Source organism: Oncorhynchus mykiss, chromosome 13 (assembly GCF_057628025.1).
Source record: "Oncorhynchus mykiss isolate SJ-2025 chromosome 13, ASM5762802v1, whole genome shotgun sequence".
Taxonomy (NCBI): domain Eukaryota; kingdom Metazoa; phylum Chordata; class Actinopteri; order Salmoniformes; family Salmonidae; genus Oncorhynchus; species Oncorhynchus mykiss.
The window spans coordinates 58,029,964-58,054,437 of record NC_143034.1 but is presented as its reverse complement, the minus strand read 5'-3'; the positions used below and the strand labels follow the sequence as shown (position 1 = coordinate 58,054,437).

At 50.7% G+C, this 24,474-nt stretch overlaps 1 protein-coding gene across 2 annotated transcripts in view; it reads left to right on the top strand.

Annotated features, from left to right (window-relative positions):
• LOC110485205 (SH3 and multiple ankyrin repeat domains protein 1) overlaps positions 1–20,387 on the top strand; it is a 58,770-nt gene extending 38,383 nt beyond the window's left edge. The window contains exons 15-25 of one of the 2 annotated variants that reach the window (XM_090196904.1): positions 2,870–2,952; positions 3,141–3,265; positions 3,409–3,544; positions 3,645–3,725; positions 8,034–8,060; positions 8,175–8,231; positions 8,937–9,055; positions 9,448–9,556; positions 10,756–14,344; positions 17,601–18,497; positions 18,865–20,387. In XM_090196904.1, coding sequence (XP_090053030.1) covers positions 2,870–2,952; positions 3,141–3,265; positions 3,409–3,544; positions 3,645–3,725; positions 8,034–8,060; positions 8,175–8,231; positions 8,937–9,055; positions 9,448–9,556; positions 10,756–14,344; positions 17,601–18,497; positions 18,865–18,937 — 5,296 coding nt within the window. In that variant the 3' untranslated portion in view covers positions 18,938–20,387. Of the gene's footprint in view, positions 1–2,869; positions 2,953–3,140; positions 3,266–3,408; positions 3,545–3,644; positions 3,726–7,535; positions 7,627–8,033; positions 8,061–8,174; positions 8,232–8,936; positions 9,056–9,447; positions 9,557–10,755; positions 14,345–17,600; positions 18,498–18,864 lie in introns of those variants that run through there. The other variant, XM_090196903.1, reaches the window with a different exon arrangement.
• The last annotated feature ends 4,087 nt before the right edge of the window (positions 20,388–24,474 follow it).

Below are 24,474 nucleotides of genomic sequence, written 5' to 3'. Positions count from 1 at the left end.
TTATTGGCTCTACATGTGAGGATTCTTCTTCTTTGGACGACTACGTCTGTGTCATCAGAGCACCTAGCTGTGCATACATTTCTCTCTTCCAGTGTAGTCAGGCCTCTCTATATTACACCAGTTAGATCCTACGTCCTGTAGCTTGTTGCTCAGGCAACCGTCATCATCATATATAGCCTCGCATCTTAGAGAGTGAGGTTCTGGAACAACATCTCTGGTCTTTCTGTCAACCAACCCAGCGCAATCTCACTATACCTCGCCCTGTCGCCGACACAAGGCTACCCAGCGAGCCCCTGATCTGGTGCATTATGTCATCAGCTGACCCCTGACCCCAGAGAGGACACAGGAAATACAAAACCCACTGCCCAGCTCTGGGGAGCCGAGTCAGGGCAGAGTCAGTTAAATGTATTAATTCATGTGCTTAAAAAATGTGCCCTCATTTCAGAAGGTCCCTGACCCCTCCCACCTCCCTCTCTCTCCCAGGATTAAGGCTCCCACCTGGGGCAGTGTGCATGTATGCAGGGGGATACCTATCTCCTACCTCTCTCTCCTACCTCTCTCTCCTACCTCTCTCTCCTACCTCTCGCCTACCTCTCTCTCTCCTACCTCTCTCTATCCTACCTCTCTCTCCTACCTCTCTCTCTCCTACCTCTCTCTCTTCTACCTCTCTCTCTCCTACCTCTCTCTCTCCTACCTCTCTCTCCTACCTCTCTCTCTCCTACCTCTCTCTCCTACCAGCAGCATACCACCCTGCATACCACAGCTGGCTTGCTTCTGAAGCTAAGCAGGGTTGGTCCTGGTCAGTCCTTGGATGGGAGACCAGATGCTGCTGGAAGTGGTGTTGGAGGGCCAGTAGGAAGCACTCTTTCCTCTGGTCTAAAGAAATATCCCAATGCCCCAGGGCAGTGATTGGGGACACTGCCCTGTGTAGGGTGACGTCTTTCGGATGGGACGTTAAACGGGTGTCCTGCCTCTGAGGTCATTAAAGATCCCATGGCACTTATCGTAAGAGTAGGGGTGTTAACCCCGGTGTCCTGGCTAAATTCCCAATCTGACCCTCAAACCATCACGGTCACCTAATAATCCCCAGTTTACAATTGGCTCATTCATCCCCCTCCTCTCCCCTGTAACTATTCCCCAGGTCGTTGCTGCAAATGAGAACGTGTTCTCAGTCAACTTACCTGGTAAAATAACGGATAAATAAAAAAATAAAAAAATACCTCTCTCTCTCTCCTACCTCTCTCTCTCTCCTACCTCTCTCTCTCCTACCTCTCTCTATCCTACCTCTCTCTCTCTCCTACCTCTCTCTCTCTCCTACCTCTCTCTCTCCTACCTCTCTCTCTCTCTCCTACCTCTCTCTCTCCTACCTCTCTCTATCCTACCTCTCTCACCTACCTCTCTCTCTCCTACCTCTCTCTCCTACCTCTCTCTCTCCTACCTCTCTCTCCTACCCCTCTCTCCTACCTCTCTCTCCTACCTCTCTCTCCTCTCTCTCTCTCCTACCTCTCTCTCTCTCCTACCTCTCTCTCTCTCCTACCTCTCTCTATCCTACCTCTCTCTCTCTCCTACCTCTCTCTATCCTACCTCTCTCTATCCTACCTCTCTCACCTACCTCTCTCTCTCCTACCTCTCTCTCCTACCCCTCTCTCCTACCTCTCTCTCCTCTACCTCTCTCTCTCCTACCTCTCTCTCCTACCTCTCTCTCTCCTACCTCTCTCTCTCCTACCTCTCTCTCTCCTACCTCTCTCTATCCTACCTCTCTCTCTCCTACCTCTCTCTCTCTCCTACCTCTCTCTATCCTACCTCTCTCTCCTACCTCTCTCTATCCTACCTCTCTCTCTCTCCTACCTCTCTCTCTCTCCTACCTCTCTCTCTCCTACCTCTCTCTATCCTACCTCTCTCTCTCTCCTACCTCTCTCTCTCTCCTACCTCTCTCTATCCTACCTCTCTCTCCTACCTCTCTCTCTCTCTATCCTACCTCTCTCTCTCTCCTACCTCTCTCTCTCTCCTACCTCTCTCTCTCTCCTACCTCTCTCTATCCTACCTCTCTCTCCTACCTCTCTCTATCCTACCTCTCTCACCTACCTCTCTCTCTCCTACCTCTCTCTCTCCTACCTCTCTCTCCTACCCCTCTCTCCTACCTCTCTCCTCTACCTCTCTCTCTCCTACCTCTCTCTCCTCTCTCTCTCTCCTACCTCTCTCTCTCCTACCTCTCTCTCTCCTACCTCTCTCTCTCCTACCTCTCTCTATCCTACCTCTCTCTCTCTCCTACCTCTCTCTCTCTCCTACCTCTCTCTATCCTACCTCTCTCTCCTACCTCTCTCTCTCTCCTACCTCTCTCTCTCCTACCTCTCTCTATCCTACCTCTCTCTCTCTCCTACCTCTCTCTCTCCTACCTCTCTCTCTCTCCTACCTCTCTCTCTCCTACCTCTCTCTATCCTACCTCTCTCTCCTACCTCTCTCTCTCCTACCTCTCTCTCTCCTACCTCTCTCTATCCTACCTCTCTCACCTACCTCTCTCTCTCCTACCTCTCTCTCTCCTACCTCTCTCTCCTACCCCTCTCTCCTACCTCTCTCTCCTCTACCTCTCTCTCTCCTACCTCTCTCTCCTCTCTCTCTCTCCTACCTCTCTCTCTCCTACCTCTCTCTCTCCTACCTCTCTCTCCTACCTCTCTCTCTCTCTCTCTCTCTCTCTCCTACCTCTCTCTCCTACCTCTCTCTCTCTCTCTCTCTCTCTTCTACCTCTCTCTCTCTCCTACCTCTCTCTCTTTCTCTTCTTCCTGCTGTCCCCTTTTTCCACTCCTTTTTTGAATGTATCTCATGTTATCGCTAAGTGTCTCTCCTCATCTCTCTCTGTCCTCTCTCTTAGTGACTATATCATCAAGGAGAAGACAGTGCTTCTGCAGAAAAAAGACAGTGAGGGTTTTGGCTTTGTGCTGAGAGGAGCCAAGGGTAAGGAAACACGTGCGATCAGCTGTTGATAGATAGACAGTCATACATACAGACAGGCCTTTAACACACAGGCACAAACACAGATGAACACACTTGGACAGTCTCACTGTGCTGCATGGGCTTCATCAGTCTAGTTGTTACAGTGGTTATGACATAATGCTGGTTACCCCTCTGTTCTCTGTCTTCAGCTCAGACCCCCATCGAGGAGTTCACTCCCACCCCAGCCTTCCCAGCACTGCAGTACCTGGAGTCTGTCGACGAAGGAGGCGTGGCCTGGAGAGCCGGTCTGAGAATGGGAGACTTCCTCATTGAGGTGTGTGCTGCTAGGGCATGATGTGAGCTGAAGTTGGATTCTTCACAATGACTGTTATTATGAAAAATCACCCTCTCTAACCAATTACATGGACTTCTTCTTCTTCCCCTCTACTCCCCCCCCCCCCCCCCCCCCCCTCTCAGGTGAATGGTCAGAATGTGGTGAAGGTGGGACACAGGCAGGTGGTCAACATGATCAGGCAAGGTGGAAACGCCCTCATGGTCAAGGTTGTCATGGTGACACGCAACCCTGACATGGAGGATGGCCAGAGAAAGAAAAGTAAGAGACAACACAGGGTCTGGAACTACAACAACGATGATGTGAGGAGGATGAGGATGAGGATGAGGACGAGGATGATAATGCTTTCCTTTCTCCACAGTCCCCCAGCAGAGTAAAAGACTAAGCACTCCGGCCATCGCTCTCCGCTCCAAATCCATGACCTCAGAACTGGAGGAGATGGGTAAGACATGGGGGATGCGGGTTGGGTTCTGGGTAGAGACAGGAAAGACGAGGACAGAGGAGGAGGGAGACCAGGAACATACGGAGAGGGAAAGAGCATCTAGAAGGAATACAAAGGAATGTATAGCAAAGGGAGATGTACGTCTGGAGATAGAGAAATGATGAGAAGAGAAGGTGAAAGACAGGAGGGATGGGTAGAGCTTAAGATGCATGAAGTGAAAAAAGCGAGAGAGGCCTAAAAAAGAAAGAACCCACAGACGTCTATTCCACGTTGGTTCACCGTAATGTAATTGAAATGATGTGGGAAAAGCGTTGTTTCAACCAGTGTGTGCCCATTGGGAAAGGAAAGGGGATACAAAGTCACAGAGAGGTGGGCTGTGATGGACAGAGGGAAGAACAGGGGATACAAAGTCACAGAGAGGTGGGCTGTGATGGACAGAGGGAAGAACAGGGGATACAAAGTCACAGAAAGGTGGGCTGTGATGGACAGAGGGAAGAACAGGGGATACAAAGTCACAGAGAGGTGGGCTGTGATGGACAGAGGGAAGAACAGGGGGGGAAGTAAGAGAGGCAGAGAAGTGACACTGTCATGTACTGTCTGAGTGTCCAGGGAAAGGTGTCAGAACCTTAATGGTGACAGCATTGTTAGGGTACCAACATGGATGAGAGTCTCAATGCATTTCACTGTTCTTTCAGAGGTTCCACACTGTCACTTCCAGCACCCCCACTACAGGTAACCCCTCAAACAATGACCCCACCCACCCCTGATCCTTTTCACTGCGCCCCCTTTTACCCCTGCACCCCCCAGCCCTATAACCCTAGCACCCCCAGACCAGTCCCACGTCTCCACAAACACACCTACACTGGCTGAGTGTGTTGTTGCCAGGGTAACACTGCAGGGGTGGGTGTCACTCTGAGGGAGACTACTGTAGATGCTGCTGCGGTCTCTACTGAGCATGCTCACTTCGCCCATGATGATGATTTATGGGAGCAGATAATATGAGAGGCAAGCGGGAGCCTCTTAGTATTTCCTATCTGATCCTAGGTCAGATTCCAGCTCATTCCAATAGACTCCCACATGTCACTCTCCCTTACAAGCCAGTCTGCTGGGACATTACTCCTGTCCTCAATACACACGGCTTATTATCTCCTCTAGTGCAGAGCCAGGATAAGATCCAGATGGTTGGGTAACTACTAGCTTACTGTACCCCTGACTATCCCCCCAACACCCCTCTCTGTGGTCCAAACCCCTGACTATCCCCCCAACACCCCTCTCTGTGGTCCAAACCCCTGACTAACCCCCCAACACCCCTCTCTGTGGTCCAACCCCCTGACTATCCCCCAACACCCCTCTCTGTGGTCCAAACCCCTGACTATTCCCCCAACACCCCTCTCTGTGGTCCAGACCCCTGACTATCCCCCCAACACCCCTCTCTGTGGTCCAAACCCCTGACTATCCCCTCATCACCCCTCTCTGTGGTCCAAACCCCTGACTATCCCCCCAACACCCCTCTCTGTGGTCCAAACCCCTACTATCCCCCCATCACCCCTCTCTGTGGTCCAAACCCCTGACTATCCCCTCATCACCCCTCTCTGTGGTCCAAACCCCTGACTATCCCCTCATCACCCCTCTCTGTGGTCCAAACCCCTGACTAACCCCTCATCACCCCTCTCTGTGGTCCAAACCCCTGACTATCCCCCCATCACCCCTCTCTGTGGTCCAAACCCCTGACTATCCCCCCATCACCCCTCTCTGTGGTCCAAACCCCTGACTAACCCCTCATCACCTCATCCAAACCCCTGACTGACTGATTGACACACAGCATGAGCAGCCGCCCCACAGACTCCCCCTGCCCTGCCCTGATCTCCCCCCACCTGTAAACCAATGATCACTACCCCTATAGTATGGAACATCCCAAACCTACACTACACTAATGTTGCAACCCCTCGTCCCACTACTACACACACCTTAATGCTGTAATAGCAGTATATCTACTGTATAACCCCACACATACATGGCCCCTGTCCAGGGTGAGAATGCAACTCTACTCTCCATATTTAATGTAGAACCATACAGTAGATATGTTTGTTTCATTTCATCTTCATAAACAAACATGTCTTTTCATACAAAAGTCTGTCCTGCAACTGTTGTTTATGCATCAACTTCTGCTCCTCATTCCATATGCACATTCCCTAAAGGTTTCAGGAGCAGAATGTGTGAGGGAGTCATATCAGTCTGAGCCATATGCTTATTCTAATGCCATGAATGAATATAGCTACCCCTGACAATGCCCATTAAACTGTCTCACCTCTATGTTTGGTGCAGTGTCCCAGTTCACCTGGAGGTCACGCTGCACGATAGCACCAGCATCAACAGGGAGATGATATCACACACTTACCTGAGTTGTTCAGCGTAGTTTTAACAGCACGTTTCACTTCTAACGCGGGAGCCTAAGCATCGATTTCAAGGCTAATGACAGTATGCTATCTTTCTTATTACACACTGTTGTTTTCTAAACTGAATGATTTGGCGTGTCTGAAATGAAATGACCCTAACATCATTCAGCTAACATTTAAGACATTTTAACAAAACACTTTCCTACCACTCACCACCTCTAAAAACGTGGCCCCCACAATACACAACCTCACACAGTCACAAGTGTCTGTCTGAACCCCTCTCTAAACCCGTCTGTAGAACCCTGTGGTCTACTCACGCTCCAATACTCTCTAAACCCATCTGTAGAACCCTGTGGTCTACTCACGCTCCACTACTCTCTGAACCCGTCTGTAGAACCCTGTGGTCTACTCACGCTCCACTACTCTCTAAACCCGTCTGTAGAACCCTGTGGTCTACTCACGCTCCACTACTCTCTAAACCCGTCTGTAGAACCCTGTGGTCTACTCACGTTCCACTACTCTCTAAACCCGTCTGTAGAACCCTGTGGTCTACTCATGCTCCACTACTCTCTGAACCCGTCTGTAGAACCCTGTGGTCTACTCACGCTCCACTACTCTCTAAACCCGTCTGTAGAACCCTGTGGTCTACTCACGCTCCACTACTCTCTAAACCCGTCTGTAGAACCCTGTGGTCTACTCACGCTCCACTACTCTCTAAACCCGTCTGTAGAACCCTGTGGTCTACTCACGCTCCACTACTCTCTAAACCCGTCTGTAGAACCCTGTGGTCTACTCACGCTCCACTACTCTCTAAACCCGTCTGTAGAACCCTGTGGTCTACTCACGCTCCACTACTCTCTAAACCCGTCTGTAGAACCCTGTGGTCTACTCACGCTCCACTACTCTCTAAACCCGTCTGTAGAACCCTGTGGTCTACTCACGCTCCACTACTCTCTAAACCCGTCTGTAGAACCCTGTGGTCTACTCACGCTCCACTACTCTCTAAACCCGTCTGTAGAACCCTGTGGTCTACTCACGCTCCACTACTCTCTAAACCCGTCTGTAGAACCCTGTGGTCTACTCACGCCCCACTACTATCTAAACCCGTCTGTAGAACCCTGTGGTCTACTCACGCTCCACTACTATCTAAACCCGTCTGTAGAACCCTGTGGTCTACTCACGCTCCACTACTCTCTAAACCCGTCTGTAGAACCCTGTGGTCTACTCACGCTCCACTACTCTCTAAACCCGTCTGTAGAACCCTGTGGTCTACTCACGCCCCACTACTCTCTAAACCCGTCTGTAGAACCCTGTGGTCTACTCACGCTCCAATACTCTCTAAACCCGTCTGTAGAACCCTGTGGTCTACTCACGCTCCACTACTCTCTAAACCCGTCTGTAGAACCCTGTGGTCTACTCACGCTCCACTACTCTGTTTTAACCTCTGTCTTTCCTCTCAACTCACTGCACTTTCCTGTGGTGGGGACGCGTCACAGTGGAGAGAGGTGAGACATTTGTGTGTGTGTGTGTGTGCTTGAGTGCGTGAGTGCGTGTGTGTGTGTGTGTGTGAGTGCGTGTGTGTGTCACAAAGAGGACACAGACATCTCTGATTGCAGCACACATAGGAATATAAGTATTACTTACTATGATGGTGTTACAGTAAGTCAAGTGATGGTGTTACAGTAAGTCAAGTGATGGTGTTACAGTAAGTCAAGTGATGATGTTACAGTAAGTCAAGTGATGGTGTTACAATAACTCAAGTGATGGTTTTACAGTAAGTCAAGTGATGGTGTTACAGTAACTCAAGTGATAGTGTTACAGTAACTCAAGTGATGGTGTTACAGTAACTCAAGTGATGTTGTTACAGTAACTCAAGTGCCAAAGTTAACGTCTGCCTTTGCTTTGTCCTCAGCTGCTACCCCCTGGAAAAAGAAATCAGGTACAAATCACAAACTCCTTTTATGCTTTGTGTTTTTATCTGTTAATACTGCCAACGTCTCTGCTAGCCAGTTAGCATTCAGTCAGCTTACTGGGTTTTTCCGTATCCTTTCAGAATTCGAGTCTTCACAAGTTACAGAGAAGAAGAGGACAGTCTATCAGATGGCTTTGAGTAAGAGACTTCATATGCATGTACAGCATCAGGGGAATAGCCGGGCTTTATTTTTCACAGATCAATAAATTCCCCCTCAGTGGGTGGATGTGTGGTGGAGTGTTTGTTGGTTTGATTTGTCCCTCTCTCCTCTCCCTCACCCTTTCCCTCCTCCACTCTGTCGCATCCTCTTTTCTAACTCTATACCACTTGCTCTCTCTCTCTCTCTCTCTCTCTCTCTCTCTCGCTCTCTCTCTCACTCTCTCTCTCTCTCTCTCTCTCTCTCTCTCACTCTCTCTCTCTCTCTCTCTCTCACTCTCTCTCTCTCCATCTCTCTCTCTCTCCATCTCTCTCACTCTCCCTCTCTCTCTCTCTCTCTCCATCTCTCTCTCCGTCTCTCTCACTCTCCGTCTCTCTCTCTCTCCGTCTCTCTCTCCGTCTCTCTCTCTGTCTCTCTCTCTCCATCTCTCTCTCTTTATCTCTCTCTCTTTCTCTCTCCATCTCTCTCTCTCCGTCTCTCTATCTCTCTCTCCGTCTCTCTCACTCTCCATCTCTCTCTCTCTCCCTCTCTCCATCTCTCTCTCCGTCTCTCTCTCTCTCCCTCTCTCCATCTCGCTCTCTCTCTCTATCTCTCTCTTCGTCTCTCTCACTCTCCGTCTCTCTCTCTCTCTCTATCCGTCTCTCTCTCTCTCTCTCCACCTCTCTCTCTTTCTCACTGTCTCTCAGATAAGCTAGATGAGATCCTGGCAGCAGCTCAGCAGACAATCAGCACCAATGAGGGGCAAGGGACGCGGGGTCAGGGGGCAAGGAGAGACAGGAGCCGGGGCTCCTTTTACGCCAATGAGGTGTGTGTGTCGGCGTTGTGTGTGTGCTGGCGTGCGTGTGTGTGTGTGCGAGCGCTCGTGTTCACTAGTGAGCTCACCTGTCATGAGGTTGAGAGGAACAGTTTGTCCTGTAGTGTTCCTATGGTAACACCCACATCTTTAGGAGATGCTACACAATGTCATTCAGTGGGTTAGCTTGATGCAACACCCATACAAATAAGATTGATTTGACTGCCTAAGCTACTATACTACTAGATATGAACTATTTTACAAATAATTGACAACTCTTTCATGAATAGTGAAGCTATTTTATTCACTTACAGTACCACAGTCTGCAAAGTTTATTCTGTTATATAAGTTCTGTCCTTTCTGAACATTGTCCTCTGCTCCCTCTTCCCTCTCTTGCTGTGCAGCCAAATTACGACCAATCAGAAATGGGGATGACCGGGCTGGGCTATGACCGTGCCCAGTTCACATCAGGCCACGCCCCTCCACACGGTATGCTGCGACAGAAATCCATCGGTGAGGCTGTCTGTCTGGCCAGCCCTCTGGCCGGCCTGTCCGTCTGTCTGTCCTCTAGACTCTTAAAGGCCTGTGCTGTAACACTGTCTGCAGCTGTAGCATACCATGTGCTTCTAGTCTGCCTGTTCTGTCTCTGTCCTGGTTCATGTTGTAGTATGCTTCTGCTGTGGAGAATAGCAGTTTATATGTGTTGTACTGTACTAAAATGTTTGTAGGCTGATACACTGTTTCTAGTAGCTGTTCATCACAGAAGCTGGAACTGTGGTTGAATGTGACACAGCTAAAGACGATGGACTTCTCCTGTGACTCGCCAAGTAAAAGGCGGTATAACATCTCACCCTGTTGGCAAATGACCGTTGCTCTACTTTTACCAGTACATACAGAATGATATTGCTGGTCATCATCTCTGCTAGAGGACAGACAGGCTTACAGATGAATGAGAGGACCGCCTGACAATTAGACAGACAGACTTACAGATGAATGAGAGGACCGCCTGACAATTAGACAGACAGACTTACAGATGAATGAGAGGACCGCCTGACAATTAGACAGACAGACTTACAGATGAATGAGAGGACCGCCTGACAATTAGACAGACAGACTTACAGATGAATGAGAGGACCGCCTGACAATTAGACAGACAGACTTACAGATGAATGAGAGGACCGCCTGACAATTAGACAGACAGACTTACAGATGAATGAGAGGACCGCCTGACAATTAGACAGACAGACTTACAGATGAATGAGAGGACCGCCTGACAATTAGACAGACAGACTTACAGATGAATGAGAGGACCGCCTGACAATTAGACAGACAGACTTACAGATGAATGAGAGGACCGCCTGACAATTAGACAGACAGGCAGTTACAGAGACAGACAGACAGGCAGTTACAGAGACAGACAGACAGCCTCCCACATTAATCATCTGTTATTTTGTTCAGCAGTATTTTCTCCGTACCATTCCTCTACCCCGTCTCTCACCCATCTGATCACTCTGATCTGTGTCTATCCTCCATCCCTATACCTCAGTCTCTCACCCATCTGATCACTCTGCTCTGTGTCTATCCTCCATCCCTATACCTCAGTCTTTCACCCATCTGATCACTCTGCTCTGTGTCTATCCTCCATCCCTATGAGTGTCTCTCATCAGTCCTTTTCATCCCTCTCTTGTATCTCTGTCTGTGGTGAACTGCAGGGGTGACTGAAGAGGAGAAGTCCCATCTCAATCCTCCGGCCATGAAGTTTGCCCGAAGTCTCTCGGTTCCCGGCCCAGATGACATCCCCCCGCCCCCCACCACCGCCCCGCCAGACCCCCCCTTCTCCTCCGCCCCACCACTGGGCTGGAGAGGGGGCAAGTCTTCCCAGCAGCCCTCTGTGGCCGTGTCCCAGTCCACCTCCACAGCAGCCCACTACCAGCTCTACTCTCAGTCTGTGCACTTCACCCACGGGGGCCGTGAAAGGGCAGGGGGGCCCAGTATCGGCCCTGGAGGAGGAGGGGTGGACCACACGCACCAGTACTCTAATGCCCCCGCCCACGCCGCTCAGAGCAGGACTGCCTCTAGGAAAGGGGGCTACCCAGGGGAGCCTGTTGGATCAGGAGGGGGAGGAGGAGTGGGGGGGGGCAAGGCTGCAGGTCTAAGGAGGGGCTACAGTAACGCCGCCCCACCTTCAGGCAGTGCCACAGTGATGCCCCAGCAGCAGCAGACCACCCAGAGCCAGCCGCAAAGGGCAGACCGTAGTGCGGCTGGGGGGGCTGGAGAGGGGGTACCTAAAGGAGGGGGGGCACGGAGAGGGAAGGGCCCTCTGGTGAAGCAGTCCAAGGTGGAGGACCTGCGGGCTGGCCAGGGCACGCTGGGGGGCAAGGCCCCAGTGGAGAAGAGCTCCATCCCCATCCCCACCATCATAGTCAAGGCCCCCTCCATCAGCAGTGGCAGTGGCCGCAGCAGTCAGGGCAGCAGTGTGGAGGCTGAGCCCACACCCCCAGGGGAGACCGACAGAACCCAACCCCCCCACGGACCCCCTTCCACCCCAGCCCCGCCACCCCCTGCTCCTCCCTCCATCCCGGCCCCTCCACCACCCTCCTTCCGAGGCCAGGATAGTGACTTCACCAGTCAGTTTGGGGCGGCCATCGTGGGCGCAGCCCGCCGGGACAGGGAACGCTTCCATGAGGCCCGCAGGAAGAGCGCCTCCATCTTCATGTCTGCCGAGGAGGAGGTGGGGCCAGGGGGAGGAGGAGGAGGAGGAGGGGGGGCAGGCAGGACACAGACCTCTCAGCAGGAGCAGTTCAGCCCCCAGTCCGGTGGCCCCCCCCCACGCCTCCGGCCCTCCAAGTCCATCGACGAGGGCATGTTCTCTGGGGACACCTTCATCCACCACACCCGCAGCATGCCCCCTGCCTTCGGCCTGCCAGAGTACTCCTCCCCGGCTCCAGACTACCAGCCCAAGTCTGTTCCGGCTGACTTCTACGGGGCATCAAGCCGGCAGCAGGTCCCCTCTGGCACCACCTTCATCCACCCCCTGACAGGAAAGGTCCTGGACCCCTCGTCCCCCCTGGGTCTGGCCCTGGCTGCCAGGGAGCGGGCCCTGAAGGACGACGGCAGGATGAGGAAGGAGAGAGGGACCGAGCACCAGTTTGTACGACAGATGTCCAGTGTGGTGACATTCCCCTCCCAGGCCACCTCCCCCACACCGGCTTCCTCAGCCACCCATTCCTCCAGCTCCTCCTATCTGGTCACCTCCTCATCCCTAGCCGCCACCACCTCCACCAGCCGACCCCCCTCCCCCAGGATCCTCAGGGGTGCAGGCTGGGGCGAGGAGGGGGGAGGAGGGGAGCGGGAGAGGGAGGGTGGCGGGGCCAGAGAGGGGCTGAGGGTGCGCTTCTCTGAGGACAAAACAGTCCACACGCATCACTACCAGTCCCAGCACTACCAACCCTCCTACAGGGAGGAAAGACAGAGGGAGAGGTCGAGGGAGAGGTCGAGAGAGAGGGAGAGGTCGAGAGAAAGGGAGCGGGACAGAGAGGGGTACATGAGGCAGCAGACAGCCCCTACCCAGCAGCCCCCTCAGCTGTCGTCCCAGCAGCCTCGCAAGGCCTCGTTTCTGAGGATGGAGAGTGAGGCAGGCTACATCCTGTCTCTCACCCCTCCATCTCCCCCCGCTACAGCCGCCCCGTCTCACCCTCAGGGGGGAGGGGGTTCCGGGGGCAGTGGCCTCATGGTTCTGCCGCCCCCTGCCCCCTCTGTGGATGTGGATGATGAGTTTGTGTTTGCGGACCCACTGCCCCCTCCGCTGGAGTTTGCCAACAGCTTTGACCGGGGTGGAATGTCAGGTTACACACACCGTGCCATTATCAACAACCTGGCCTCCCGCCAGCAGCAGCCCCCACCACCTCCCCCTCCTCCCCCACCACCCCCTCCAAAAGACATGTATATCAGTGGGTTCCCGGCCCACACCCCCCTACCCTCCCCACAGGCGGGGGACTCTACCACCTCCAGCCTTACCTCCTATGACAGTGAGGTGGCCAACCTGACCCAGTCAGGAAACTCCCCCACTCAGACATCACCCAACCCCCTTCCTCCACCCTCACCCTCCGGCCTCCAGCCCACAGGACCCCCTCCTCCTCCCTCTGTCTCCCCCCCACCCCCACCCAGCTCCTTTCACAGACCCTCCCTTGCCATGACCCACTCTCACCACCTCTACAACAGCACGCACACCGGACGCTCCTCTCCTTCCCATGGGCGTTCCTCCCCCACCCAGGGTCGCTCCTCCTCCACCCAGGGTCGCTCCTCCCCCACCCAGGTTCGCTCCTCCCCCACCCAGGGTCGTCCCTCCACCATCCATAGGAGCTCGTCCCCCACCCCTCCTCCCCACTCCATTGCAGGTTCCCCATCCTACCGTGGTCCCCCTCCCATCTCCTCCACCGCAGCCTCCTCTGGCCCCTTCCGGGGCTCTGCAGCCCTGACCTCCACCGCTCCCTGTACCACCACCACCACCACCACCACCGCTGCCACCACCACGAGGACCTCAGTCCAGCCCCACCAGGACAGGACACACCCAGCCCCCTCTGGTTCTACAGCGGCCGGCCGCAGGATAGGGGAGCACCACCCTCACCCCACAGCCAAGGCAGGGGAGTCCCAGGAGACGGTGGTGGACTCTGGGATAGAGGAGCTGGACAGCCGCAGCAGCAGTGACCACCACCTGGACAACATCCTGGCCATGAGCGGAGGAGCCAGAGAGAGGCTGGAAGAGAGGCTAGAGAGAGGGAGGGAGGGAGGAGAAGGAGGGGAGGGAGACAGGGCGGGAGGAGCAGACCTCCTGGAGTCGTACATGAGCTACCTGGACGGACAGACGTTTGACATGCACAACGCCACAGCCGCCGGCTCCACCTACCCCAAATCAGGCAGGTTCAGGGAGGGGGGCCGCGCGGCCGAACTACGCAGAGAGACCGGTACCGCCCCGCCCTCCTTCCAGTCACACAGACGGAGGGAGGAAGAGGAAGAGGAGGAGGAGGGCGAGGAAGGAGAGGAGGAGGACGATGGAGGACGGGAAGGTTATGGGATGACACAGAATTTGGGGCGTCCCACGTCACCCTACTTTGACCGGCCCCGGACCCCTGAGATGAAGCCTCTGTGGGGGTCAGAGGGTCAGTTAGTAGGGGACCAGGGGACCTACCTGGAGGGCCGGAGGCTGTACCCCCCCATATCCAGCATGAAGGCCAGCATCATCAATGAGCTCAGCAACAAACTGCAGCAGAGAGGGAGCCAGAGATCACTAAGTAGACACAGGTACTCACTATGATATGTTAGAGGATATTTGGTGAGGTTGTGTGTGTTGATACAGGTAAAATGACTACAGTTATATTATCTTCAGTAGACCATAGATTTCAGTACAAAGGCCTGCATGTTTTACTTGTACATCAGTGGAGGCTGCTGAGGGGAGGATGGCTCATAATAATGTCTGAAATGGAGTCAAGCCATGTGTTTGATACCATCTCACTGATTCCGCTCCAGCCACTACCACGAGCCCTTCCTCCCCAATTAAGGTCCCACCAACCTCCTGTATTGTAAACATCAATCACACAGCGATCTCTTGTCCTGGCGCTATTTGTGTATTTTGTGGGAATGGGTGAGTGAGTGAGTGAGTGCGTGAGTGAGTGAGTGAGTGAGTGAGTGAGTGAGTGAGTGAGTGAGTGAGTGAGTGAGTGAGTGAGTGAGTGAGTGAGTGAGTGAGTGCGTGCGTGCGTGAGTGAGTGAGTGAGTGAGTGAGTGAGTGAGTGCGTGCGTGCGTGCGTGCGTGAGTGAGTGAGTGAGTGAGTGAGTGAGTGCGTGCGTGCGTGCGTGCGTGCGTGCGTGAGTGAGTGCGTGAGTGAGTGAGTGAGTGCGTGAGTGAGTGTGTGAGTGAGTGTGTGAGTGAGTGAGTGAGTGAGTGAGTGAGTGCGTGAGTGAGTGCGTGCGTGCGTGAGTGAGTGAGTGCGTGCGTGAGTGCGTGCGTGAGTGAGTGAGTGAGTGAGTGCGTGCGTGAGTGCGTGCGTGAGTGAGTGAGTGAGTGCGTGCGTGAGTGTGTGAGTGAGTGAGTGAGTGAGTGCGTGAGTGAGTGCGTGAGTGAGTGTGTGAGTGAGTGCGTGAGTGAGTGCGTGCGTGAGTGCGTGCGTGAGTGAGTGAGTGAGTGAGTGAGTGAGTGTGTGAGTGAGTGAGTGTGTGAGTGTGTGAGTGAGTGAGTGAGTGAGTGTGTGAGTGAGTGAGTGAGTGAGTGAGTGAGTGAGTGAGTGTGTGAGTGAGTGAGTGAGTGAGTGAGTGAGTGAGTGAGTGAGTGAGTGAGTGAGTGAGTGTGTGAGTGAGTGAGTGTGTGAGTGAGTGAGTGAGTGTGTGAGTGAGTGAGTGCGTGCGTGCGTGAGTGTGTGTTTTACTATGTAAATTCTTCCCCATGTTTATGTCCCATACTTTTGTCTCCGTCTGCTTTATGTCTCTCCTCCACCAGAAACAGGTAATTGGTCTCCTCCTTTCTCACACACTGTCTGTTTGACTGGACATAAAACATGTCCCCTTTCTTCAATTTACTGCCTGTGTTTCAACAGCCAGAGAAAAGAAAAGCAAGTTCCTGTCTACTCAGCACAACTTTAATAGCAATTAGCTGCTGTTAACATCCTGAGCCTCATATTGATAGTCAATCTAACAATGTCCGTCTTCAGGTGTAGGCTACTAGTGAATAGTGGTGGTGAGGTTGGGTAATGTGTTATGAATAGTGGTGGTGAGGTTGGGTAATGTGTTATGAATAGTGGTGGTGAGGTTGGGTAATGTGTTATGAATAGTGGTGGTGAGGTTGGGTAATGTGTTATGAATAGTGGTGGTGAGGTTGGGTAACGTGTTGTGAATAGTGGTGGTGAGGTTGGGTAATGTGTTGTGAATAGTGGTGGTGAGGTTGGGTAACGTGTTGTGAATAGTGGTGGTGAGGTTGGGTAATGTGTTGTGAATAGTGGTGGTGAGGTTGGGTAATGGGTTATGAATAGTGGTGGTGAGGTTGGGTAATGTGTAATGAATAGTGGTGGTGAGGTTGGGTAATGTGTTATGAATAGTGGTGGTGAGGTTGGGTAATGTGTAATGAATAGTGGTGGTGAGGTTGGGTAATGTGTTATGAATAGTGGTGGTGAGGTTGGGTAATGTGTAATGAATAGTGGTGGTGAGGTTGGGTAATGTGTTATGAATAGTGGTGGTGAGGTTGGGTAATGTGTTTTGAATAGTGGTGGTGAGGTTGGGTAATGTGTAATGAATAGTGGTGGTGAGGTTAGGTAATGTGTAATGAATAGTGGTGGTGAGGTTGGGTAATGTGTTTTGAATAGTGGTGGTGAGGTTGGGTATTGTGTAATGAATAGTGGTGGTGAGGTTGGGTAATGTGTTATGAATAGTGGTGGTGAGGTTGGGTATTGTGTAATGAATAGTGGTGGTGAGGTTGGGTAACGGGTTGTGAATAGTGGTGGTGAGGTTGGGTAATGGGTTATGAATAGTGGTGGTGAGGTTAGGTAATGTGTTATGAATAGTGGTGGTGAGGTTGGGTAATGTGTAATGAATAGTGGTGGTGAGGTTAGGTAATGTGTTATGAATAGTGGTGGTGAGGTTGGGTATTGTGTTATGAATAGTGGTGGTGAGGTTGGGTAACGGGTTGTGAATAGTGGTGGTGAGGTTGGGTAATGTGTTGTGAATAGTGGTGGTGAGGTTGGGTAATGTGTTATGAATAGTGGTGGTGAGGTTGGGTAATGTGTTTTGAATAGTGGTGGTGAGGTTGGGTAATGTGTAATGAATAGTGGTGGTGAGGTTAGGTAATGTGTAATGAATAGTGGTGGTGAGGTTGGGTAATGTGTTTTGAATAGTGGTGGTGAGGTTGGGTATTGTGTAATGAATAGTGGTGGTGAGGTTGGGTAATGTGTTATGAATAGTGGTGGTGAGGTTGGGTATTGTGTAATGAATAGTGGTGGTGAGGTTGGGTAACGGGTTGTGAATAGTGGTGGTGAGGTTGGGTAATGTGTTATGAATAGTGGTGGTGAGGTTGGATATTGTGTAATGAATAGTGGTGGTGAGGTTGGGTAATGTGTTTTGAATATTGGTGGTGAGGTTGGGTAATGTGTAATGAATAGTGGTGGTGAGGTTGGGTAATGGGTTATGAATAGTGGTGGTGAGGTTGGGTAATGGGTTATGAATAGTGGTGGTGAGGTTGGGTAATGTGTTATGAATAGTGGTGGTGAGGTTGGGTAATGTGTAATGAATAGTGGTGGTGAGGTTAGGTAATGTGTTATGAATAGTGGTGGTGAGGTTGGGTATTGTGTTATGAATAGTGGTGGTGAGGTTGGGTAATGTGTTATGAATAGTGGTGGTGAGGTTGGGTAACGGGTTGTGAATAGTGGTGGTGAGGTTGGGTAATGTGTTGTGAATAGTGGTGGTGAGGTTGGGTAACGGGTTGTGAATAGTGGTGGTGAGGTTACATAGAGAGCCCCTCTATGTACCGTAGGTACCGTATGTGTCATTGTCATTCCTTCTTTTCTGTCCCTAGGTTTTCAGAAGACTCCGCCTCGGCCCTGAGCCCCCCCTCAGGTCGTTCCCTGTCCCCCTCTCCTATCCACCACTCCCAGCCCGCCCTGTCCCTGTCCCCCACCCCTTCCTCCCAGTACCCCAACTGGAACCGTCCCCCATCCCCCCAGCGCCCTGTGGCTGCCGTACAGCCCCCTCCACGCTCCCACTCCCCCCTGTCCTCCCCCACCTACTCCCCTTATCCCACCTCCCCTAAACACCGGCCTGTGTATCGCACCAAAGCCCTGGAGTTCCAGTTCATTCCAAGTAGAGAGTCCAGGAAGGCAGAGTCCCACCACCTGCAGCGTAGGAGAGCCCCCAGTCCCCTCATCTCCCCCTCAGAGAGGCCCAAACTGGGTCCCCCCCGCCCCTCCTCCCTCCCCCTCCTCCCCACCACACCCCTCTACAGCAGCCTCTACGAGCTCCGCGGCTCTATGACCCCGCCCTCGCCCGCTAACCACATGGGGGACCCCTACTTCTCCCCCTCCCCTCCTCTCTTCGCCCCCTCTGGCGCCCCTCCTCCCCCAAACGCCTCCCTGTTGGTGTCTCGCTCCCTCTCCCCCACACACTTTTTATCTGGTAGCTCATCCCCTCCCCTGCACCCTCTCCCTGCTCCCCCCTGCCTGAGCTACCCCCACCTCCCTCCCCCATCCCCCTCCAAGCCCTTTGCCTCCAAGCCACTGCCTTATTGGACCAAATACGACGTGGCTGATTGGCTGGGATACCTGAACCTGGGCGAGCACAGGGAGCATTTCCTGGACAACGAGATCGACGGCACTCACCTGCCCTCCCTCACCAAGGAGGACTATCTGGACCTGGGGGTGACGCGTGTCGGACACCGCATGAACATCGACCGTGCTCTGAAGAGAGTAACTGACAGGTAAGGGGAAGAGCGATGGATGGGTGAGAGGATAAGAGTATAGGCCAGTCTTGTAAAATAAACAAAGATAAAGAAAATAAACAAAGATAAAACAAATCCTATACCAGGTTGTAAACCTTTGCCTATCCCCCTCTCCTATCTATCTCCTCTGTCACTCTTGTCTCTGTCCTCTCTCTCTCTTGTCTCTGTCCTCTCTCTCCCCTCTCTCTCCTGTCTCTCTCGTCTCTTGAATTGAAATCAGGCTCAAAATTAATATGTGTTATTCAGATAGTATGGCACTGGGGCAGCTCTTACTCTTGTTAAAGCGTCCATTACTGGCTCAAACAAACAAAAAAACATGACTTTAATCTCTCTATTCTTTCCCAAGGCTCTCCAGCTCTCCTTTTCCCATTTCTGCTCTGTCACCACGAGGAAGAAGGGATGATGGGAGTCGGAGCTGAGAAGACAAACAGAAAGAGAAAGGAGGGGGGATGGAGTCAGTGAGGGAACAGGAGAGAGAGAGGCCACAACTGCTGCTATCCATGATGGATTCACACAACAAAAGCAGAGGACCTGATTTCACCCAGAGGGAGGACCAATCAGGAAAAGAGAGGGGAAATGAGGGATGGAACAAGGGCTGACCAGTGCCTGGTACTCAGGGCCTGGTAGCTGACTCACACAGATACACTCGCATGCACACAAATACAGTAACACACACAAGCATTGACTCTAATGTCAACACACACACACAAACACTACGAGGATGGAATGACTGAATGTGGATTGAGGCAACAAATAACAATAGGAGTAAAATAGTGATAAAACTTTGCCCAAAATATTGAGAGAAACAATCAAGTGTTGTTTAGCTTTTTCATCTGAGCAGTTCTTAGTGTTGTTGGGGAAAGAGAGAATGAGGATTGTCCTCATTATTAACACTAGTTAGAGCTTTCTCCACCTGTCTTCTCTGGGTAGCTGTAGCTCCTCCTCTCTACCCTAGGGTTAGGTAGCCCCTCCTCTTTACCCTAGGGTTAGGTAGCTCCTCCTCTTCACCCTAGGGTTAGGGAGCCCCTCCTCTCTACCCTAGGGTTAGGGTTAGGGTTTGGTAGCTCCTCCTCTCTACCCTAGGGTTAGGTAGCTCCTCCTCTCTACCCTAGGGTTAGGGTTAGGTAGCTCCTCCTCTCTACCCTAAGGTTAGGGTTAGGTAGCTCCTCCTCTCTACCCTAGGGTTAGGTAGCTCCTCCTCTCTACCCTAGAGTTAGGTAGCTCATCCCCTCTTCCCAAGGGTTAGGATTAGGTAGCTCCTCCTCTCTACCCAAGGGTTAGGGTTAGGTAGCTCCTCCTCTCAACCCAACGGTTAGGGTTAGGTAGCTCCTCCTCTCTACACAAGGGTTAGGTTTAGGTAGCTCCTCCTCTCTGCCCAAGGGTTAGGGTTAGGTAGCTCCTCCACTCTACCCAAGGGTTATGGTTAGGTAGCTCCTACTCTCTACCAAAGGGTTAGTTAGCTCCTCCTCTCTACCCAAGGGTTAGGTATCTCCTCCTCTCTACCCAAGGGTTAGGGTTAGGTAGTTCCTCCTCTCTACCCTAGGGTTAGGTAGCTCCTTCTCTCTACCCTAGGGTTAGGTAGCTCCTTCTCTCTACCCTAGGGTTAGGTAGCTCCTCCTCTCTACCCTAGGGTTAGGTAGCTGTAGTTCCTCCTCTCTACCCAAGGGTTAGGTAGCTGTAGTTCCTCCTCTCTACCCAAGGGTTAGGTAGCTGTAGTTCCTCCTCTCTACCCTAGGGTTAGGTAGCTCCTCCTCTCTACCCTAGGGTTAGGGTTAGGTAGCTCCTCCTCTCTACCCTAAGGTTAGGGTTAGGTAGCTCCTCCTCTCTACCCTAGGGTTAGGTAGCTCCTCCTCTCTACCCTAGAGTTAGGTAGCTCATCCCCTCTTCCCAAGGGTTAGGATTAGGTAGCTCCTCCTCTCTACCCAAGGGTTAGGGTTAGGTAGCTCCTCCTCTCAACCCAACGGTTAGGGTTAGGTAGCTCCTCCTCTCTACACAAGGGTTAGGTTTAGGTAGCTCCTCCTCTCTGCCCAAGGGTTAGGGTTAGGTAGCTCCTCCACTCTACCCAAGGGTTATGGTTAGGTAGCTCCTACTCTCTACCAAAGGGTTAGTTAGCTCCTCCTCTCTACCCAAGGGTTAGGTATCTCCTCCTCTCTACCCAAGGGTTAGGGTTAGGTAGTTCCTCCTCTCTACCCTAGGGTTAGGTAGCTCCTTCTCTCTACCCTAGGGTTAGGTAGCTCCTTCTCTCTACCCTAGGGTTAGGTAGCTCCTCCTCTCTACCCTAGGGTTAGGTAGCTGTAGTTCCTCCTCTCTACCCAAGGGTTAGGTAGCTGTAGTTCCTCCTCTCTACCCAAGGGTTAGGTAGCTGTAGTTCCTCCTCTCTACCCTAGGGTTAGGTAGCTCCTCCTCTCTACCCAAGGGTTAGGGTTAGGTAGCTCCTTCTCTCTTCCCAAGGGTTAGGGTTAGGTAGCTCCTCCTCTCTACCCAAGGGTTAGGGTTTGGTAGCTGTAGTTCCTCCTCTCTACCCTAGGGTTAGGTAGCTGTAGCTCCTCCTCTCTACCCTGGGGTTAGTTAGCTGTCTAGCTCCTCTCTACCCTAGGGTTAGTTAGCTGTCTAGCTCCTCCTCTCTACCCTAGGGTTAGTTAGCTGTCTAGCTCCTCCTCTCTACCCTAGGGTTAGTTAGCTGTCTAGCTCATCCTCTCTACCCTAGGGTTAGTTAGCTGTCTAGCTCCTCCTCTCTACCCTAGGGTTAGTTAGCTGTCTAGCTCCTCCTCTCTACCCTAGGGTTAGTTAGCTGTCTAGCTCCTCCTCTCTACCCTAGGGTTAGTTAGCTGTCTAGCTCCTCCTCTCTACCCTAGGGTAAGGATTAGGTACAGTAGCTGTCTAGCTTGACTGTTGTTGGCTCCATAGCTGGCTGTTTGTTCAGATGTGTTCAGTTTCAGTAGAGACTCCCCTTACAGTTAGTGGAGTGCAGTCAATGAAACCCTGTGTGAGTGAATAGAAATGTTAAGAGCTCTTTGTCTGAGTGAATGTCATTGCTGGAGCGAGTTATTGGGATGAATATTCATGTCCATATTCTGTAGTTCAGAATATGGGCATGAATGAGACAAGGTGGCAGCCTACATGCATGTCTTGGGTAATGTCGTAGGTGGAGTACCTCTAGTAGGGGTCAGTGTGTCATCAGCGGAGCCCCTACCTGTTGGACTGAATGATATGACTTGTCCCCTGTTGGAAAGAGCTTGATGGGTAAATCCTCACTTGACTGTAGTGGCTGTGACTGGAGGAAACCTGTCAGTATGACTGTGTGTGATTGGTTGTCTGTTTTTACCTCACTAATGGGACGGCTCCATGCTCACTGAAGGCCCTTCGATAAGGACCTGTAAACACATTCTATTTCTCTATAGCTTCTTTATCATCTTAAGTCTTATAACGGCATATTATATACAGACTGGTCACTGTATTACAAATCTGTAGCAAAAATAAGTGCCCAGACCAACAGCATAGAAATAAACACACAGACATGTACACCCTCTCACTCAATACACTATACCGGCACATACAAAAATGCACACTTACAAATGCTCATGTACGTAATGTACACACATATTCACATTCTCTCTGCCACACACACACACACACACACACACACACACACACACACACACACACACACACACACACACACACACACTGTGTTTGTGTTAGAATTAATGGGACACCTTAAATATATTTGTTTGGATCCAAGATGTAACTGATACTAAAAGGGACTGTGATTTCAGAGATGGAGGGAATACGTGACATAATCAGTATCTCATTGAAGATTGACTCCATTTATACGAAAGACTTTCGAAGCATTGAAGCAACTGCTTTTCAACCGTTCTCAAGTTCTCTGTGCAAGGGAGAGAGACTGAACAGGAGAGGGGAGGGAAAGAGAAACAAACTGCCAAATCTTCCTCTTTCCCACCCAATCCCCCCACTCCTTCCAAAAACTCTTTCTACAGAAGCATGAGAACATAAACTGAGGCCCAAATGAGTGGGAGGAGAGATATGTTCTGTTTTAATACTACAATTGTTCTTACAACAATTTTTTAACTTAAGATGGATCTGGAATACTGCTATTGATATGAAGAGAATTATTGTTACTATTATCATTACTATCATCGTCCTTACTGTTATAAGGTGCAGTTCTCTGTTCTGCCTTTCATGGCTGAGGTGGCGCTCTTTTGCATTTTAGGCAATGTATTTTCATAATTTTGCCAGTAGTGTTAGTCAATATAATCCTATAAAATTGTTATCATGAGATTCATGACTGTAGGTCAGACTATGACATCATGGTGTCTAACAATTTAAAATGTATATAAATATAAAACTATATTGTTACCTCCAAAAATACAGAAAAAATATCTATTTAGTTTGATGTACAAAATGCTTTACATATCAAGGCTTTTGTCTAGTCATAAAACCACCACCTTTACTTTGCCCTCTTGTTTTGGTATGATATTTTGAAATGGTTTGACTGATGTATGCTTCAGATTGACATTGAGGCCTAGATTCAATCCGGAGGGTGGAAGACCTGCGTTATAGCACGATTGGCATTTAAAGACAATGTTCCCGCATTCGCAGTAAACACTGCATTTGTCGGCTCAATTGGAAATGACCTCTCAATGTCAATTGCGCTATAACGAGGATATTCCGCGTTCTGGGTTGAATCTAGCCCTAAATATATTTTTATGCAAGAATTACTCTGCCATCCAAGCTTCCTCTCACTTTGAGGCAGCGTCTGTGTATAAAGCTGTGACTATACGTATCACTTTAAACCTCACTGTGTGGAAGCCAAAGTTAGATTCACTACATTGTCATTATTCACATTATTTTATGCAGATCAAGATGTAGCTATTGTGCCCTGGAAATGGCCACCAGACAAATGGTATTGTGAAAAAGATGCATATAATTATTCACACCAAATTTGTTTCTATTTTGTACATTTCAAGTCATTATGGATCATTAAAGTAGTATTTTATTTGATATTTCATTGTTTATCTACTCATTTAAACATTAATTTATGTCAGGGCTATTCAACCGGGGGGTCTGCAAAACCCCCAAAGCAAAACGTGATTTTTATATCGCTATCAATAGCAGAATAAACATTTTGAATTACATACCTACAGTGGAGAATATCTTTAATTACATCAATTTTATTAATCAACTCCTAATATAGAACAAATTACACTCATTGAAGCCAATAATTACACCAGTGTCTGACATAGGCTTTGAAACAGCACACATGTATAAGTTTCCAGTGTGGCGAGTGCTGCTGGAAAGCTGTCTTGACTTGGACATACATTTTTGACAACACATGGCAAACCTTTGTTTAACCAGCTAAACAGTTGTTCTTAGTGGAAGTGTTTAAATGACCTTTCTAGGTAATAGGCTGTGTTAGAGTTTACACTTCCTCTTCCAATTATGTGAGAGTTCAAAATAATGGCAAATGATCTACCAAATCTATTTTTAAATGTTGATTACTTCACCTTTCCACTGTCAATCACCTGTTAAGACGTAAAAAAATGTCATGTGCGATTGGTTCCCTGGGTTGCCCGTTTGCCTGGGAGGGGGTCCCTGAGCAAGAAAAGGTTAAATATCCCTGATTTGTCATTTTCACAGGAATTATACTATTGACCTATTTTCACCTTGCATTTAGTTGGATTGAGTGCTTTCAGCTTAATCTGTTATCAGTTGGACATCTCTTTTCTCCATCACTAAAACTAAGGGCTCTTCCATTATCTCCATTTACTACTAAACACCACATTTGAGTCCTAAAACACATCCCCCAGCAGTGGGTGGGTATTGGCAGGTTACATGCATGAGTGCTTTCCATCTCACGCCAATCTGAAGGAGGAATGTGAGGCCTTCAGATCCTTGTCCTTATGCCCACACGCTACACACTTAAGCTGTTTACACA